This window comes from Sinocyclocheilus rhinocerous, unplaced genomic scaffold (genome assembly GCF_001515625.1).
Source record: "Sinocyclocheilus rhinocerous isolate Xijiao unplaced genomic scaffold, SAMN03320098_v1.1 scaffold153, whole genome shotgun sequence".
Taxonomy (NCBI): Eukaryota; Metazoa; Chordata; class Actinopteri; order Cypriniformes; family Cyprinidae; genus Sinocyclocheilus; species Sinocyclocheilus rhinocerous.
Genome location: NW_015660878.1, coordinates 1,515,502 through 1,535,219, shown reverse-complemented (window position 1 = coordinate 1,535,219; position 19,718 = coordinate 1,515,502). Strand labels below are relative to the sequence as shown.

The window sequence follows — 19,718 nt, the reverse complement described above, 5'->3', positions numbered from 1 at the left end:
ATGTTGAAGGTGTCTGAATATATTTTGGTTTGACTGTATCTATTTGATAAATGAAGTTAACCAACTAACATTATACATACCCTTTTGGTTTCTGTACCCAATATTTAAAAAATTTACAAATGTAATAAAAATATAGGTATCGGCATCGGTATCGGCAAGTACCAAAAATAAAAGTATCGGTATCGGGCGAGTACTGGAAAAAGTGGTATCGGTGCATCCCTAAATGCATATCTTCCATGGTTCCTGCTACCTGCCCCCACAAGTCTGGAAAAGAAATGTGGCCACCCAACTAATTGCGCTGACTAATAATTTTTGCAGTGAGCTCCTCATTAGCTTCTAACATAAGGGCTTTTTCCCATGGCTGAGTCAAGTTCTAGTAAAATGAGATCACCTGGTTCCAGGAATCACCAAGGCCCACACACAAAGCCCAGAGTTCTTGTGTGAGAACTGCCTCTAAAAGTCATTAAGTCGAATAGGTTCAATGAGAAGACTCTAATAGTCAATTAGAACATTCCAGAATAGAATGGATAAATGATGTAGAAAGGAAGTACTCAGTAGCCTGAGGCTGCAGGTTAAGAGACCGCAGTTAAATAGTCAATCTGTGTGACTGCTTAAAATGCATTAACGCTCAGCAAATAAACCTGGTTGCTGAAGCCTTGTAGCCTACGTGCTATTTTTTAAAAATCAGGTTGAAAATAATGTTAGTTATAAATTTAGATCAGTACTATATACTTAATAAATAAGAGTTTAAATTAGTAGTAATATGGCAGCGGTAGCACTGCTTGCTTTTGCAAAACTTGCTGTCACAATGTTAAGTTGTGTGAAGTTTCCAGGATGCTATGTGGTTGCTAAGGTGTTTTGAATGGTTTTTAGGTGGATGTTTACTGGTCCAAGCCAATAGAGCTCGTGCCTAAAGGCGAAATCACAGCAAAATTCCAGAACATTTTGGCAGACAAAAAGGTCCATTGTTCACAGTCAATATGCACTCTTGAATCTGAAGTTACCGTTTGCTGATGTAGCGAGTTTGCGTGAAAAACTTGAATGAGAAATCTGCATGGGTGAATTCCAAATCGCACCGATTTTCCTATTAAATTAACTGTATTTTAACTGTGAAATTTTAGTGAGCAACAGTAAATGTGATCATACCTTTATATTCTCGGTTATTTAGGTCATTAAAGTCTTTTGCCCGTTTTATTGTATGCCGGACGTAAAATCTTAAGTCAGATATGAGTTACAGATCCTGGCCCTGCAAGAGAAAGTCAGGGATGATCTGAAGCAGAGGTTAACAGGAAGTTCTGAAAGACCACTATTTTTTAAAGCAAATTTATTCTATTTGCAACACTTTTTCTGCTGCTTTGTAATGATTAAATTAAACATTTTAATAGTATCAATTGTGATTCTAATTCATATTGTTATACTGTCCTTTTATGAGATAACCTTGAACATACAAAGCCACCATAGCCACACTGAGATTAAATCATTCATAACAATGCCAAGAATGCTGGGAAGCGATTTCCTAGAGCATGCTCTACTTCCATAGACTTCCTTGTGAACCCCACCTCTGTTAACCAATTAAACAGGAAAGCTGAACAGGACCTAGAGAGTGTGTGTGTTTTTGTTCAGCCTTTCATGTGCCATTTTTGTACTGTGGGAGGCTGATTCCTGATTCTGGGTAAAGATAGCAGAGAATTATTCAGGAAGGGCGGGAAAGACAAGGAGGGAAAAGTGGGAAAGTATCTATACACTAATAACTTTCAGAGTGGTTCAGCGAAAGTTCAGTTCTAGTTGTGCAAGTCCAAAGTTAGGTTTATTATATAAAAGCTTTGAGTATAATGTTTTGGCGTGTGAAATTTCAATATATTCATTCATGTGTTAGCAATATGGAGTAAAAGTAACATTAGTTAAATGCAATGAACGTCTCCAATGAAACTGCTTGTGAATTTAACTTTTTCAAGAAATTTACTGTACATACATTAGCATATAGATGCCCCCAAGCATATGGACTAAAAACCACAAAGCACTAATTTACAATCCTAAATAACTGTTAAGGATGCATATTCACCTTAATATAGTATACTATCTTATGCCTATGTTCTGGAACAAGAGCATAGAAAACCTAAGTATAGCAAAACATCATGTAAGGGTAATGGTCTTTAGGGGTAACTGTGTATCAGTCTATTATTTTATTTGATCTGACATTTTCAGATCAGAAACATCAAACGCGATTAAAGAACGGAGGAATCAAACATCCCTGATGGACCTCAAAAGCCTTGCTTCAGACCCAGATTAAGCCTCACCGTGGACTGCAGAACTATCACAACAAAGATGCCCTACTTACAGTACTTTAGCAGTAAGGAATTCAGTTTTGTTAGAATCACACGGGCTCATCTGTAAAATAAACGTCTTGCTGGTCAAAACAAAACAATCAAGAGCCAACTAGATTCCTCTTTGACTTGAACTGAACTTGCTTAAAGTATATGCTCTCTGCCAAGATGAAACATAATAAAAAAAAAGAAGACCGTAAGACTGAACAGATAAAAACAAAAAACAAAAAGTTTAACCATAAATTATACTTCTTTGGTGTAACAATTTTGAAGAATTGTACTGGTCGGTCTTTTTCATTTAATTGGTCCCAATGTGTATGAGGCTTTCACGCTGCAAAATGGATGCAAAAGCACCATAAAGAATCAAAAGTGGTCCATGACACTATACTTCACTATACTTCAAGGAAGTTTCTGAAGCCATATGACAGCGCATGATAGAAACAAACTAAACTTGAAGTCATTATTTACTGAATTCTTCAGTAAACCATTAAATGTTGTGAACAGATCATTGAGTCAGTGTTGAACTCAAGAACCAGATCAGTCCAACTCATGAATTAATGATTCAGATAAGTTTTGAGTGCAGAAAACAAAAGAACAGAAATTCTTTGTCCAATCACATAAACTCTCATGTTTGAGATCAATGGCTTTCTTGCTTGTACGCCATCATATGGTTTCAGAAGACATGGAAACTAGCTCAAGAGTCGTACAGACCATTTTTATGATGCTTTGACACTTAAAATATTCGAGTTTGTTATTATCAACTAAATTTTATTGCATGGAAAAGAGCAACTGGCGCATTATTCAAAATTTCTACTTTTGTGTCCCACGACCCATTAGATGTATATTGTTTAAGTGTATATAAACCAAAAAACATGCTGTATAGTGCATGCCAGCTAAATGTTTGTTGAAAAAAGGTAAAGTGCAGAGTGTAGAGATGGCTAGACCAAATTGAAGGAGAAGCTAAACATCTGGTGGACACTTAAACAGAAACAACACACACACTTTGTGAAATAACAGGCTTTGGCCTGAAAGGCATCCACACACTGTCACTGAAATATGTGCATTCAGGGCAAATCAAAACACACGTCGACTTCCACTTCAAAAGAAGTGCAGAAAAAAATTTAATCCTGAACAAATTACAGAAATGTAGATCTGTCAGTCATTTATGCAGGAAAAGATGCTTAAGTGATCGAGAATACAAAGAGCTATTCAAACACTAAAACTGATTCAATGGGCTTCCTGTGAAGGAAAGCTTAGCCATACATAAAATCAGATTTGTTTTCAATATGTAAATAACCCAATAAAGCTCAAGGTTGGGTCAATAGCCGACAGTTAAAATTGTGCATCGTCAGCAGCTATTGAGCCAAAGGCTTGTGTTCAATAGGAGGGCTGGCTCACCACTCCTGTGGGATCCTATCTTTCAATTAATAGGGCCAGTAAAGAAGAGGAGGAGAGAGCAGGAACTTTATTACGATCGTTCTGAACTTGTACAGAAAGCTGAGACAGTGGGTGTTTACCTTTGTTTCTCCTTAGTAAATGTGATGATCAAAAAGGAAGGAAAAAGACAAAATACATGCAAGTGGAAGTACTCAGAAGTACTCAAAATGCTCTTTTAAATGATGTTGTTGAACATAATAAATGCTGTACTCTTTCAATGCTTTAAATAACCTAAAATGTAAATAGTTAAACTCTTTCTGGCAACCCTATTAATAATATACAGCATCCTGAAAAGGAGGCATTAAAACAAGTATGTGGCCATTAAAAAAAAAAGGCAACACACTCTCAGAACTATGGCAAGAAAAGCTCAAAAGCAATTTTTGGCATTTCTCAAACCTTCTCAATTTCCCGAGCCTTGGCAGCAATAGCTTGAGCTCGTCGCTCTTGAAAGTCGTCCATGACAGAGGAAGCTTCATCTACGGTGGGTGGAACTTCATCTGTGGGCCCTTCCACCGTTGTCATGTCCTCCTGCAGTACACAGGACAAGGCGCTTTTAAAGGCTAGATTAATCCAGAAACATGTTCAGAGTAAAACACCCCAACAAATGCTGGAAATCAACATTCAGGAAAGTCCTGTTTTCTCCAAAACAGAAAAGAGGCAATGCAGAACAACGTCATTGCATGACAGAATGGAAACAAGTCTGAAAAAAAAGTCTAACAAGTTGGCTCTGTCTATTTAGATCTACGACTTGGAACTACTTGGATACTTTTTGTCAAAAAAAAAAAATGAATTGCCTAACACTAATTAACCAAACTCAAACTAATAACAATCATTTGATCTAAGTGGGGATAGAAATATATTTAAGACGACCTGCAAAGGCATTACAAACAAATTTGAGCCCACCGCAGCAAAATCATCTGTTCTTTGTTCTTCAAAGAATGAATCCCCAAAACAAGTGTGTTTGTTGAACTTAAGAGACCGCCTATCAGGCCGAGTTTACACTGGCAAAGCCTTTTCATCTAAGGCACAAGGTTATGGCTTATGCCCCATGAACAGAGCTATGGAAGAAGATCAAAGGCTGAAGGACCGAGACGTCCACCAACCAGAACAACTTTCATCTGTACATGGTTCAGAGGTGAATCTAAGTGATCAAACAAAAGAAACTCACACAGACTCTTTAAGGCATTTCATGTTGTGTTGGCTTGAAACTGAAGCTTGATTCAAGCATGCTTGAATCAAAACAATGATTGAGTACTGGGACAAAACAAAAAACAAAACTGAAATATTAAAAAAATTATTTGTGTATGTAATCGTATATGTTTGGGTGCAACCTCCCACTTCTGTTTCATCAAAATGTGTTTTTCCTTTCCTATCACTTAATATGGGTCACCATCAAATACAAAAACAATGTGTTAAATATCTATCAGTTTATATATTAAAAATTTATATATTCATAATAACTTTATATTTATTATAAATGGTAAGATTTTATTATAACACAATTTATATATAAATATTACGGTGAAGCATTGCTGCCACACATTATTTTTTCCACTCAATTATGTCGTAATAACGAGATGTTATGTCGTTTTAACGACATCTTTTCTCGTTAAAACGACATCTTTTCTCGTAATAACGAGATGTTTTCTCGTTAAAACGACATCTTTTCTCGTAATAACGAGATGTTTTCTCGTTAAAACGACATCTTTTCTCGTAATAACGAGATGTTTTCTCGTTAAAACGACATCTTTTCTCGTAATAACGAGATGTTTTCTCGTTAAAACGACATCTTTTCTCGTAATAACGAGATGTTTTCTCGTTAAAACGACATCTTTTCTCGTAATAACGAGATGTTTTCTCGTTAAAACGACATCTTTTCTCGTAATAACGAGATGTTTTCTCGTTAAAACGACATCTTTTCTCGTAATAACGAGATGTTTTCTCGTTAAAACGACATCTTTTCTCGTAATAACGAGATGTTTTCTCGTTAAAACGACATCTTTTCTCGTAATAACGAGATGTTTTCTCGTTAAAACGACATCTTTTCTCGTAATAACGAGATGTTTTCTCGTTAAAACGACATCTTTTCTCGTAATAACGAGATGTTTTCTCGTTAAAACGACATCTTTTCTCGTTAAAATGACATTTTTTCTCGTAATAAGACATATTATGTCATAAAAACGACGTGTTTTCCGTTATTATAGATATGGTACATTATGTGAGCGAGCTGTTTCTTCAAACTGTCTGGCTGTTGTATAGGCTATATTTCTTGCAAATATACATCTCATATGAAGCACAACACTGCTCTTCTCGGTTCGGTGGCGCCGGCGCGATCCCTTAGGCTACACTATAACAGAGGAAAGAAATGTCTGCTTTATTTTCTATACTTCCACAATAACAACAAAACGTTACAAATTGCTTTTGTAAAATAACAGGGAGCGCTTTCTGGCGCACCTTGTTATGTCTAAAGGTCTAGGCTACTTGAATAAAACAATTGAAAACAAATTTATGTTTATTTAATTCGAATAGCCTAAATCCAACAAGAGGTACTGTACAGACTTTCCCGTCTGAGCTCATCTGTATTCCCATAAGAAGAACACGATGCAATGCGAGGCTTGATTCAGCTAAATATATCCTTTAATAATATATAATCACTAATACATAATTAATATATAATCAGACTAAAGTATCAAAGCTGCCCACGCATGTGAAACAAATATTAAAGCATAAGCTCATTTGTTTACCCACGAACAAAAACAGGCCTACAAAAAAATCTAGCTTAATTTTCGTTTGCTCGTTTTCAAACACAACGAAATAATAATAATAATAATAATTATTATTATTATTATTATTGTTAGGCTATTATTATTATTATTATTGTTAGGCTATTATTATTATTATTATTATTAGCCTATTAGAAAATCTCTTTATTTATTTTTATTCCTATTTCGATTTATTAGAATTTTTTGCGGGCAGCTATTGGTAGCCAGTGCAAATTGATAAACAGAGGTGTGACCTGCTTTTTTCCGGCTCCTTAAAATTAATCTTGCTGCTGCTTTCTGGATTAATTGTAAAGGTTTGATAGAACTGGCTGGAAGACTTGCCAAGAGAGCATTGCAATAGTCCAGCCTGGACAGAACAAGTGCTTGAACAAGGAGTTGTGAAGCATGTTCTGAAAGAAATTGCCTGATCTTCTTGATGTTGAATAAAGTGGGCAGTTTTAGCAATGTGGTCTGAGAAAGTCAGCTGATCATCAATCATAACTCCAAGGTTTCTGGCTGTTTTTGAAGGAGTTATGGTTGATGTGCCTAACTGGATGGTGAAATTGTGATGAAACGATGGGTTTGCTGGAACCACAAGCAGTTCCTTCTTGGCAAGGTTGAGTTGAAGATAATGGACCTTCATCCAGCAAGAAATGTCTGTTAGACAAGCTGAGATGCGAGCAGCTATCGTCGGATCATCAGGATGGAATGAGAGGTAGAGTTGAGTGTCATCAGCATAATTAAAAGCAATATTATTATCAGCATTATTTAAAGTCAAAGCCTTTTGTTCAGTATACTGAATATATATAAATAGATAAATAAATACTTAGTGCCTGAAAGAGTATCCAAAATAATTACAATGCCAGGTGTAACGCTGCAGAAAATGAAGCCAAGTGAGTCTAAATATTATGACATGCTGTAATATGTCATGTGCTTAATTGCTTTCAACAACATTTGTATTGATATCAAAATTTGCATGGCAAGCCACCCAACAAATATTGCCCTTCTAGTGGAAAGCGTTCACAGTGAGTTGCTCGGTGGTGTGGTCCATTGGGCTTTAATAAGCGCACTTCAGCACGGATGCTGTGAAAAGAGCACTTGAATTCAGTGGAGAGTTCCCATAACTTCAGTTGTCATTAATGACACAGAAGTCATTTTCAGCTTCATTCATTCCAACTGATCCGTCTATAGTTTTCTCATTCTGAGATGCTTTGCGTTGGGGTCCTGATCACCCTGTCAGGATTTATTCTGCAATAACAACCGAGTGAATGTACATTATCCCTTACTTAACAATTAGTTTAATTGTTAACTTATATCATGTCAGATTGCACTCAGACATGCATGCATTGCTCTTAGCAAACAGTTGCCTCTCACACACGCATAAGTAAACACATTATACTCTTTTAGATTGACGTACAGAATAACTCTGAAGTCATTCAACAGACTATTCAAAAAGACATTAAGAACAAAATAGCGCATCTCACAAGACACAAACCCAAGCACTTCACTAACCGCGCTCGAAATAGCAAAATTTTTTCCCTTCATGCAGCGTCTCCCAAATACGATTGGCGGGGTGATTGAACTGTGTAATTAGCTGTAATTAACAGTCATTAGGGTTGTTAAAGGTCCCCCATCAGGCCTCAGGCGCAGGTGTGGGGTTTCGCCATGATTTAATGCCTCCAAAACAGCTTTTGAAACCCTTGTCATTATAGTACAGTTATCCAACTGTAAGCCAAGTTTGCTGAAGTAAGTATCATTGTTACTACTGTGCATGTAGGATTCTTAATTGAACAATCCCCTAACTGTAAAGTCACATTAGCATGTGAAATTTAATACAAAAAATATCCATTGTCTATTGTCAATAGTGTAGCCATGTATGAAGCACTTTCAAACCAAACAGCTTTTTGTAGGTCAACGTGCATAAACAACTTGAACACAAGCACAATCTGAAAGGGGAAATCTTTTGCCCTCACACAAAATTCCCACTCACATGTATTCCTATTGTACGGAGCCCGGGAAGTCACCTGTAGGAGAAAAAAAAACAATCCGTGGCGACGGTTTTGCAATCCGTCCCCTCAGTTTATAAACCGTACTCACGAATTCTTAAACTGTTCCTTCGGTTTAACAAATCGTGCCCACGGATTAATAAACCGTACCCACGAATTTCCAATCCGTGCGCTCAGATTTTGTAAACCGTACCTTCGATTTTTGAATCCGTACCCACAAATTCATAATCCCTTTCGCAATTTTCGCAATCCGTTCCCTCGGGTTTGTAAACTCGTGGATTTGTGGCCCCGCCCCCACCGGCCACGGTGCGATCCGCACTCACAAAATAGTCTTCTTTTTAGCATTTCTTTTATATTAATCACCAATAGGATAAAACACCGCCGCCTGTGTTTTATAGCCTAAAATAAACGCTAAGAAGAAGAATAGAAAATTTCCTGAATTTTCTAAAAAAACGATAGAGTTTCAAGAGAGAAGGCGGCAAAAAGCAATACAAAACCAATAATGTACCGGTTATGTTGTCATTCCTTTGCTCTCTAACTGAATGCAATGTTATAATAGGCCTAGTTATTTAATAATAACTTTAACAGTGAAGCATCGAACTCTGGGGGGAAAAGCTTAGTATAATAAAATCACCTAAATAAGTATGTGAATGAATGAATGAATGAAATATGTTAAGAATGAATAGTACACAAACACATTTCCAAAACGGTAGGTGTTTTAAAAATAAAGCATTCATTAATTATTTTATGACAAATATTTCACTGTCTTAAGTGCACTCCATGAGTTTACAAACCCGAGGGAACGGATTGCGAAAGCGTGCGCACGGATTATGAATTTGTGGGTACGGATTCAAAAACCGAAAGTACGGTTTACAAAATCTGAGCGCAGGGATCGGAAATTCGTGGGTACGGTTTATTAATCCGTGGGCACGATTTGTTAAACCGAGGGAACAGTTTAAGAATTCGTGAGTACGGTTTATAAACTGAGGGGACGGATTGCAAAACCGTCGCCACGGATTGTTTTTTTTTCTCCTACAGGTTACTTCCCGGGCTCCGTATTAAACACTCAGATGGGTCACCATTAAAAAAAAAAACTATTGCTTACTATTACAAAGTCAGAGCAGGATGATTGGATAAGCATAAGAGACTGAGAGAGTGTGATGTCGTTTTAACGAGAAAAGATGTCGTTTTAACGAGAAAAAATGTCGTTAAAACGAGAAAAGATGTCGTTTTAACGAGAAAAGATGTCGTTAAAACGACATAACATCTCGTTATTACGACATAATTGAGTGGAAAAAATTATATGTGTGCGGCAGCAATGCGTCACCGTAAAATATAATGTTAATATACAAATAATCTTTTATAATTTATAATAGATACATTTTATTTATAAAATGTCATTATTTCATTTATAAAATTTTATTATAGAGATTTTATATAAAAAGATTTTAGAAATATTTTTGAACATCACACATTTACAATACACCGTTTCATTTTTCTGGTGTTGCTAACTATTTATTCTACCTACTTAAAACGATTAAAAATCCTGGACAATTTCTTTACAATTTGGGTGACAGAGCTGACATATTACATTTGTGACACTTAAAATGCACACACAATTACCTATTATTAAATTATAAAAAAACAAAAACTATAAACTAAACTTAAAAATAAATTATTTTTTCTCAAGCTTTTTAAGTAAGGAAAGCCAATGTCTTGGGAATCAGTGAAAGAACTAGTTTGCATTACAAATAAAATACTAAAATATTCACAGAGGAGAGTCAAATTAAATTAATTATTTTCTTTTCTTTTCTTTTTTCTTTTATTTATTTATTTTATTTTATTTAAAAAATCTGCAAAATATTTTTGTATGTTCACCATGATTATTCTCAGATTCGATTCACCTAAACACAAAAAAAAGGAAAAAGAAGAGAGTACATGAGAGAAACAGCTAAACCAAATTATTTTAGGCTCTCAGTGCTCCCTAGAGTATGTCCAGAGTGCTCCGAGCCTCCGATAAGATCTTGCGATAACGCTGAGAGTTGAGTTAATGGATTTCTCCCTATTTTTTTTAGCCTTGCTGCGGCTTGGGTGGCCCAATGATGTCCATGACTCTCCTTCAGCGACCCGCGTAGTTTTGTGTCAGTACCGTGCTTACAGTCTGAATAAACACGTCACGGGCCGCTTGCCTTTCATACGCCAAACAGGACCCTTTAAAACCCATCATATGGGAGAGAGGAAAGCGCAAGCAAATAGCTTTTTAAAAAGAAGGAAAAAATCTCCCGTTTTTTCACCATCAGCTGAAATTGCTGGCATGCCACACTTATTATTATTTTAGCGGATGAAAGGGAGTGTTCTGGTAAGCACATCTGTTTGGGTGCTGTGCGTGTGTGCGACTCACCTTAGTGGCTGATACGGAGCTATGGGGCGAACCATCTCGTGATGCACTCACGGAGGGGCCGGGGGGCCTTTCCCTGTCTGTAGAAGATGAAAGACTGGGATCAGAACACAAGAAACAAAGCATCTGTTGTAGGACGCAAGCCAACAATGCAGCTATAGTTTGGACATGGCTCAACATCCCCCAGAAAGCCACGGAATATGGCCTTGCTTGACTCATTTGGTGCCATAAACGTTTTCACATGCTGGAACGGATCTTGCTCACTTTCCGAACATCCAGCTGGCATGCAGAACCAGGTGGTTCCCTCGCTGCCGATCAGGGCTCTTCCCTGCAGGCAAACCACAGCCAGGTGCCTGCAGTGTCACCCCGTGACCTTCTCCGTGTGAGCTGTAGGCTCAACACCTACGGATTCTTTCGGCGAGAGATGAAGGAATGCTCGCTAAATTGATTTGGAGTGGAGAGAAGCCTATAACCAGAAGTTATGTTTAGATTTACACCGATTTAAGATTCCAATCTAAATCTCCTTGCGACGGAATGCATGCACATCAAACATCTGGCAAAGAAAAGCAAAAAGGGAACGGATGAAAGCTAGAGAAAAAGGAAAGGTTTAGCAATCAGACACACTCCTGTGGACTTTTTACGATCCCCGGCCAAAGGAAGTGAGAGGAAAGCAGACAAACAAAATGAGGCTCTACGATGGTGCGATTAGCAACGCTTTCTCTCAAGTTACTGTGACTGTGGGCTGACCTTTAACTTATAAAGCAAAGCGAAACAAAATCTCCTTGTGTGTGAGCCATAAACTTTCTTTATCAGGATTTAAGAGGAATATGATTTTTCTTCATGTTTTGGTTTCCAAAATATTCATATAAAATGGTACCCTGGTGACTGAATACCTAGGTACACTAACATTCAAAAGTTTGGGCAGTTTTTTTTTTTTTTTGAAAGAAGTTAATACTTTTAACCAGCAAGGATGCATTAAATTCATCAAACAAGAAAGTAGAGACATTTATAATGTTACAAACGGTTGCTATTTTAAATAAATATCGCTCTTTTGAACTTTATATTCAAATAATCAGTGTATCAGTTTACACAAAAACATTGAGCAGCACAACTGTTTTCAATTTTGATAATATTAAGAAATGTTTCTTGAGCACCAACAGAGCACATTAGAATGAAGACTGGAGTAACAGCTGCTGAAAATTCAGCTTTACCATCACGGGAATAAATTACATTTTAAAATATAAGATAAAACATTTTATACAGTAAAAATATTACACAATATTAATTCTTTACTGCATTTTTCATCAAATAAATGCAGCCTTGGTGCACATAAGAGACTTACTTAAAAAATAATTTTAATTTTACCAACCCCAAATTTTTTAACAGTACTATTATCTGCATGCAATTTAATTTTTTTTCTTTGGAAAGTAGCCAACTTAATTTATTTATTTGGAAAGTAGCCATGTAATTATTGGAAAAATATAGTCAACCAATCATTATTGCAAAATAAACTATATCAAGATGATACAAGACCACACTGTTGTGTTTATTTATATCCAGTGATATGTCTGCCTGTACGGTATCAAGTAAAAAGATGAACATTTATATTATTTCATTTTTCTCCATGAGTTCCATTAAGCTATGTTAAATTGTTTTAGCAAAAAAATATTTTGTTATAGACTAAATTACTATTTTTCAAAATTTAATTCATGCGGGCTTTCTGATGCATAATTAATATGACCGGAGAATGACAATGTTTTACTCACCCGGTCCCCTGCCTGGCCCGAACGGCTCCTCAAATCCTGAAACACAGGAAAACATTTTTGTATATCATCATGATCATTAAAAAAAAAAAAAAAAAAAACAGTACAAAAACTGTATTTTTTAGTGAGCAATAATTCAGGTGTTTTTGATGCATTTCTTTGATCAGTATTAGAGGTTACAGCATATGATCCCATGCAAGCCTGCTTCATCTTTTCACAGCAGCATAATCTTGGGACATGTCAACCCAAAACACGTGCATCCAATATTGGCTGCTCGAAGCGTCGCTCTGGAGCTTATTACTGAGGATCTCATTATAGTAACAAGAGCACAGTGAAACAAACACATATGGGAGTCTTTATTAGGACAGGCTTTGAGTGACATCATCTGTGATCGGAGGTCTGTGGTGGACGCTTGGGTAGTCATGTCCAAGCCTGTCTATTTTCAAACACGACAACTCAAATCAAACCTGTCTGGGAAGCATTTAGGACGTTTATCTAGTTTATAGGAGAAATAAAGCAACCAGGGAAGGTCTTTCCACTCTGCAGCTGGGCGTATTAAAATGTGCTTGCGTGCAAATTAGTCAAGAAAGCCCTTAAATCAATCAACAGGCTTTTACATGTTTCAAATAGTCCCACATCAGGTCAAAGACTACACTTCAAGCTGTGCACTGACCCTTTGTACCATCTAGAGTCTGTGTGTGTGGGAGATCCCGCCAATGAGATTTCTCCAAGTGAAATGCAGACAGGTTTGGCAGACTGTCTATACCTGTGAACACCACTAGCATTAAACAATGTTGAGTTGATAAACTCCATCACGCATTATTATACATGTGTGTATAATAAGTATATACACTTCCATTCTAACCCCAAAATTTTGAACAGTAGTGTATATAAATCAAAACCAAAGAAATACTAAGTAGTGATTGAACAGGCATTTTGACTGAAGATATTTCATACTTTTCCCCTGCTGAGGCGGGAAAGGATGCACTTTGCCCCGCTCTGGTGAGTAGCTGCGGCTGCTTATGCTGGACCCCGACCGACTGTGAGGGGAAGGGGGGACGTCCCGCCGAGCTGGAGAGCGCTCGCGTACCGGAGGGAACGGCGCCTTTCTTCTCAAGTTGTCCCGCTCCTCCCTGTGAGAGAGATGAGCACAGATACACAAAGTTTTCTTGAGTATCTGTTCCCTAGTAGAATAACATGGGGCATTTTACTTTTAACATATCTGAATACAAACCCCCGGTCCAGGTTCATTATGGCCTGCATGAGGGTGTCATCTCCTGCATCAGGGGCTATTGTAGGCAGAGACCTGGGTGGAGGAGGGTGAGCACCCAGGACTCGAGCATTCGGGGGAGGACCTGCACGACTGCTCGGTCTGAGGCAGGAAAAGAAAAATAAGACAAATATTTGCATTCACATTATGGATAAGAAATATTAAGCATACTTTTTTTTCTCATTAAACATTTTTTAAACACTACACACAAAAAAAAATAATAGTAATAAAAAATTAATAAATAAGATGGCAAAAAAGTAAAAATCTAATTCAGCTTTGCAATCACAGGAATAATTCAATTTGAAAATATATTAAGACAGAAAAGAGAACTTATTGTAACAATATTTCACAATGTCACTTATTATTAAATATTTTTTTAAATATATACTAGACCAACATTGACAAAATTAAGCAAAATTAAGAAAAGCTAAATCAAAGCAAAAATGGTTTAATAAATGCAAAATAAGTAAAAAGTGTGGTTTAAATGGTTGTCTACAGTCCTCTGACAGGTTAAGAAGGGGGTTAAAGGGGGGACAATCTGTTAAACTTAAAACGCTTGTTTATATGAACCATGCCCTGTAGGGTCAGATGCTGAGTGTATTGAAATGAAGGAAGGGTCAAGGGAGAGGAGACGTGGTATTTCCACCGGCCTCAGGACTGTGACGGTCGTTGATCGTTGATCATCTTTTCATATGTATCATACACATATTTTCATAACACATATGACTGACTTTCTTATGGAAGACAAAACATTATATTTTGAAGGATGTTTTAATTGTTTCTGTCCATATTATGAAAATCGGTGAGGTTCAAAACAACATTGGACCAATGTATGAAAAAAAAAAAAAAAAAATTTAGCATTTTAATTTTTGGATGCAGTATCACTTGTTGTGTTAAAAGACTTTTATTGGTTAATAAATATTCAGAAAAGCAGGGACAGAATACATTCTGGTGCACTGGTCCTGATGACACCGAGGAGATTCTCTTAAACTAGTTTCCACACTGGGCTCTGCTTCATTGAAGACTTTACCCATTTGTGCAAGGACCAAGCCAGAGGCTTCACATCCTGCTTGTAAAAAGCAACTCAATATAAACTGCACAAAGAGGAGGGCAAAATGAGGCTTGTAAAAAGTTGCAGCACTGCCTAACAGAGCAGCACTGCGCAGCTCTGCCGAGTCTGCCCACAACCAAGACATTCATTAACACACATCTGTTCTAGCGGCAGTAAAACCCCCTTCAGTTTACTCTGCTCCCCCTCGACTCGCTTTACCTGCCAGGGCCCTCCGGTCGCGCAGGCCGATTACGTGCCACTTATACGGTCTGCCGCACAGGCGAGAGGGAGTACGTAAAAGAATCACAGGCACGGTGAGGCACCTGGTCCGAGTGACCCTGGCCTGAACCCCAGCCAGGTTCCCCTCTCACAAACACACACGACAATGTGTCCGCACACAGTGACCTCGCAAAACTTTAATGACCGTCACATCTGTTTGAAGTGCAGGTGACCCTGTCTGCCCTGGACTAACAGAGCAAATTACCACATGTCTGTCTTTACTGAAGCCAGGATATTACCCCAAGCCAAAAAAAGGTTAACCGCTCACTACCAATCACGACATATTAAAGCACTGAAAAGGTCAAAACAGGTACTTTAAAGCATGTTTGTTTAAAGCATATATATATAAACACGTAATGTTTCATTGTATGAAGAGTTTTGAATCCTTTGCAAATGTATTCTATTTCTACTTCAAGCAAAATGCCGCTTTCTTGTACAAATTCTTTGTGTGACAATTTTACCAATTAAGAAAACAATGATGTCACTCATTTAAAAGTTTTTAATGCTTCTTAGTAGGGGTGTACCAACACAAAGTTAATTTGGCTGCACTCCATTCCTGCTGCGAACTGTTGCATTTTTAATTACCAGAGAGGCAGATCAAGAGATATGGAAAACCACTGGGAAGCTCACTGTGCTCATCCATTTGGCAGAGTGACTGTCTGTGGGTATTTCCATGGGAGCTGAACCAAAAAAGCCAAACAGAGAATGTAGGACAACTCAGAGATTGATTTATGCTCCTTATTAACAAACTTTGTTTCTTGGCTTCCTTTCGTCTCTTACTCAAAGTATAAAAACAAGGCATTATAGCTGGAGGGTACGCAGCTTGTTTTCAGAAGGAACAGTTCTGCCATCTGCTGGGGAAATTACATGTGCTTCAATGGACATGTCCACCCTTGACTCCATTGCGTTCACACAGTGTATTAAGATCCCGAAATGTGTAATGTGGAAAGTGGATCCAAAATGTTTTAAGGCCACTCAAACCATGTTTGGAGGTTATCTAAAATGCATGTGACCACTTTGCATTTGTAACTTTTGCTAAATCTAATCTGAATACATGAATACAAGAGTGAGTTACTGCCTGTTACATGCCGCGTGTTTTGTTTTTCTCTTTTTCCCTCCCTCTTCCGTCTCTACCATTCTGCTCTCTAGTCTGTCGTCTTTGCTCTCAGGTCTCTGCTGGATTGAGGAGGCGGCTGTCGATCATCATTATTGGCGTCGTCTCTGCAGCCAATCCGGTGTCGCCCCGCTGGTTAAAAGTCTCTCAGCGTGCCGCGCTGAGTAGCTCAGTGTGTGTGTTCAGGTGTTTTGAGTTGAAACCTGTGTTTAGAGTTTGTATCCTTTCGTTGTGAATCATTTGAAATGTTTCGTTGTACTATCTAGATTCTGAGTTGAGCGTTGATAAGAGTTAACTGTTCTCTTCTTTTACTGGGGGAATGGGGAACAGGTTAGCGTATCGCGCGACCTAGGATACATACTGCCCTCAGCTAACAAGTGTTAGACACACTAGGTAAGAGGTGAGCGCCTCCTTTGTATTTTTTTGTTTGTAGTTAGTGTACAGTCATGGCCAAACGTTTTGGCAATGACAGAAATTTTGTGTTTTGCAAAGTTTGCAGCTTAAGTAAGCTGTTGTGGTGTTCATTCACATTGTTTCGCCGAAGATTTCGGGTTTGTTTTCTACATTTTTCTTTGGTTAGTTAGGCTAGAGCAGGGGTGCCCAAACTCGGTCCAGGAGGGCCGGTGTCCTGAAGAGTTTAGCTCCAGCTTGCCTCAACACACCTGCCTGGAAGTTTCTAGTATGCCTAGAAAGACCTTGATTAGCTGGTTCAGGTGTGTTTGATTAGGGTTGGAGCTAAACTCTGCAGGACACCGGCCCTCCAGGACCGAGTTTGGGCACCCCTGGGCTAGAGGGTTCTGAGAACTTAGTTTAGGAACTATTTTGGTTTTTATTTCTTTTGTTGATTTGGCGCCACCATCGTTCCACTTTTTTCCCCTTAGTTTAATGTATTCTTCTTACTTTAGTTTTTTTTTTTTTTACATCATGCATTGTATATAGCTCACACACTGTTTAGTGGCTTCGGCTTGAGGAAATTAAAACATTCAGTTGGGTTAAACGCTCTTTGTGCCTGGTTCTTTCTACTATCTCCACCATCACAGCAATATTAGTAACTAAATGTTGCGTTCCAACCCCTGGAACTTTAAAGTTCATAACACTGCCACTATTTCCAAAGAGTACAGAGAGAAAAGATGGCTTAATTTATCCAGAATACACCCATTACAAATGTAGGAATACATTGTTTCCTTTGTAACATTTTGAAGTTATGAAATACCTGAAGTCCATTTGGCGCCCACCATGCGGCTCCTCTCTCGGCCCTCTGTAGTATGGGAAGTCTTCTTGCTAAAGTGCAAAACAAAATTATATGATGAAGTGAGATATACAATTGCAATTGTTGAGCATTTTCCATATCTGATCTTTTTTCCCCTTCTTTTTTTTCTTTTTTTTTTTTAAACCTATTTCAAATCATTCAGGAGTGTACATATATAGTTGTATTGTATACCTAAAACAAACATACCTATAACTAACACAAATAACAAACAAAAAGTCAGGCAGACACAGTTTTACACATTAAGTATACATTGAAAAAAGAAACAAAAAAGTCATCAATAAATAAATAAAATAAAAATAGAAGACGACATATCTGAAAAACATAAGAAAAACACATCTGATCTCTAATACTTACCCTTCGCCCGGGTGGTCCACCCCTGTTCTCATTTGGAAATGAGAGATGGCTGTCTCCATGAAAACCTCTCTGATCCTCTCCATGGTAGTTGCGAGGAGCACCATTTGGGTAAAACCGAGAGCCATCATATTCAAAACCACGGCCGTAGTCCTCGTCTGGCCGCCCGAAGGGTGGTCTCCTGTCCCCTTGAGCTTCTCTTGGATATGGACCCTGGAAGATCAAAAAAGCTCAAGCACAGCCGTTTGTCTCGCAGCATAAACCAAATATCTGACTGTAGACCAACCCCCCCAATAAATAAATAAATAAAACAAAAAAATAAGAATAAATAAATAGTGTTTACCACTCTTCCTGCTGGAAACCGTTCCTCATAAATATCTCTAAGATTTCGTTCTCGCCTAAAAGTCACTGTGATATAAAAACATGGACAGAGATCGACTGTGAACCTCAGTAACCATATGGCACTTACACATGAATTATTACATCAAATGAAATGAAATTAAAACAAAATATATGACAACCATCAATAAATAACTCTGTAAATATTGCATAACACTGACAAAAAACACTTAATAAAAATGACAGTGATATCTTATTACAATTTAATAATATTTACATTTATAATAATATAAACATATTTTATAATATTTATACCATTTTAATCAGTCTTTAGCTTATTTCTCTAAATGACTTACTTTTAGTTTCTGAATGGAAAGCAGATGTCTTCAGTTGTATGATGGTTATCTATGAACAAATGAGAGGTAAATGAAACAGAAATAGGGATGTACCAATACCTATAGCTGGCAGATTATTTATGGCCCATAACCAATAATTATTGCTGATATATGCAGCTTTGTGTTCACAATAACTGAAGTAAAAGTCTTCAAAATAACTGAAAAGTCAAAGGCTTTATCACATTTTATTGTATAGAAGAAAACCCTACAATTTAGTACTTCTGTTCTGACTAATAGTAATAAACTGTTAAGAATATTTGTGGCTAGAGGGCGTTGTTAGGCACAACAGGTACAGCTCGCTCAAATACTGGATTGGCCCAGAACTAAACTAGACGTTTTATTATTTAACTGAAATAATATGGTTTTGTCTTTTATTATATTATCATCTACTTCCAATATTGTACTTATCGGACTGATACGTTAAAACGCTCACTGTAGTCGAAACTGTTTTTTTTAAGCTGTGCAAGAACCTTTGATTACATTTCAGCGTTGTTTGTGCTAAATTCAGTCAAAGAGGGATCAACTCCCATTTGTATGTATTTACGTTTTACCCATATGTGTGCATCTCCAGTCAACAAACTGATATGATATGCTAAACTAATTTAAACCAGACGCAGTAACGTTAACGTTAATACCGTCTTTTACCAGTGTGCATGCATACTGAAAACACATGCGTAACCCCAAAATAAGCGTTTACATACCGTTTACATTCGTTGCTTGACATACCTCCTGTCAATGTAACATTTTTTTTGTCTTTTGTAGCCAATTAACCTTTGTTAAATAATAATATTTTGAGGCGAAACGCTCAGCCAGTTGCTAAACAAACCTCCACAGCCACAATCAAAAACACAATGTTTCCGGGTTCAGACCAAATTTTTTTTTTCAAAAAAAAGCCACACAATCCTAATAAAATAACTGTAAAAAAAAACATTTGAGGCTAGTATTCACCGTATTTTCAT

The 19,718-nt window shown here is 37.4% G+C and overlaps 1 protein-coding gene across 2 annotated transcripts in view; it reads right to left on the bottom strand.

Annotated features, from left to right (window-relative positions):
- Positions 1-19,613, bottom strand: part of LOC107725587 (periphilin-1-like) — a 22,774-nt gene extending 3,161 nt beyond the window's left edge. The window contains exons 1-11 of one of the 2 annotated variants that reach the window (XM_016534900.1): positions 19,461-19,613; positions 18,721-18,769; positions 18,369-18,433; positions 18,029-18,238; positions 17,618-17,685; positions 13,925-14,062; positions 13,648-13,823; positions 13,373-13,456; positions 12,694-12,729; positions 10,931-11,007; positions 4,158-4,289 (exon numbers count right to left, since the gene is read on the bottom strand). In XM_016534900.1, coding sequence (XP_016390386.1) covers positions 4,158-4,289; positions 10,931-11,007; positions 12,694-12,729; positions 13,373-13,456; positions 13,648-13,823; positions 13,925-14,062; positions 17,618-17,685; positions 18,029-18,238; positions 18,369-18,433; position 18,721 — 987 coding nt within the window. In that variant the 5' untranslated portion in view covers positions 18,722-18,769; positions 19,461-19,613. The remainder of the gene's footprint in view (positions 1-4,157; positions 4,290-10,930; positions 11,008-12,693; positions 12,730-13,372; positions 13,457-13,647; positions 13,824-13,924; positions 14,063-17,617; positions 17,686-18,028; positions 18,239-18,368; positions 18,434-18,720; positions 18,770-19,460) is intronic. The other variant, XM_016534901.1, reaches the window with a different exon arrangement.
- Positions 19,614-19,718: the final 105 nt, after the last annotated feature.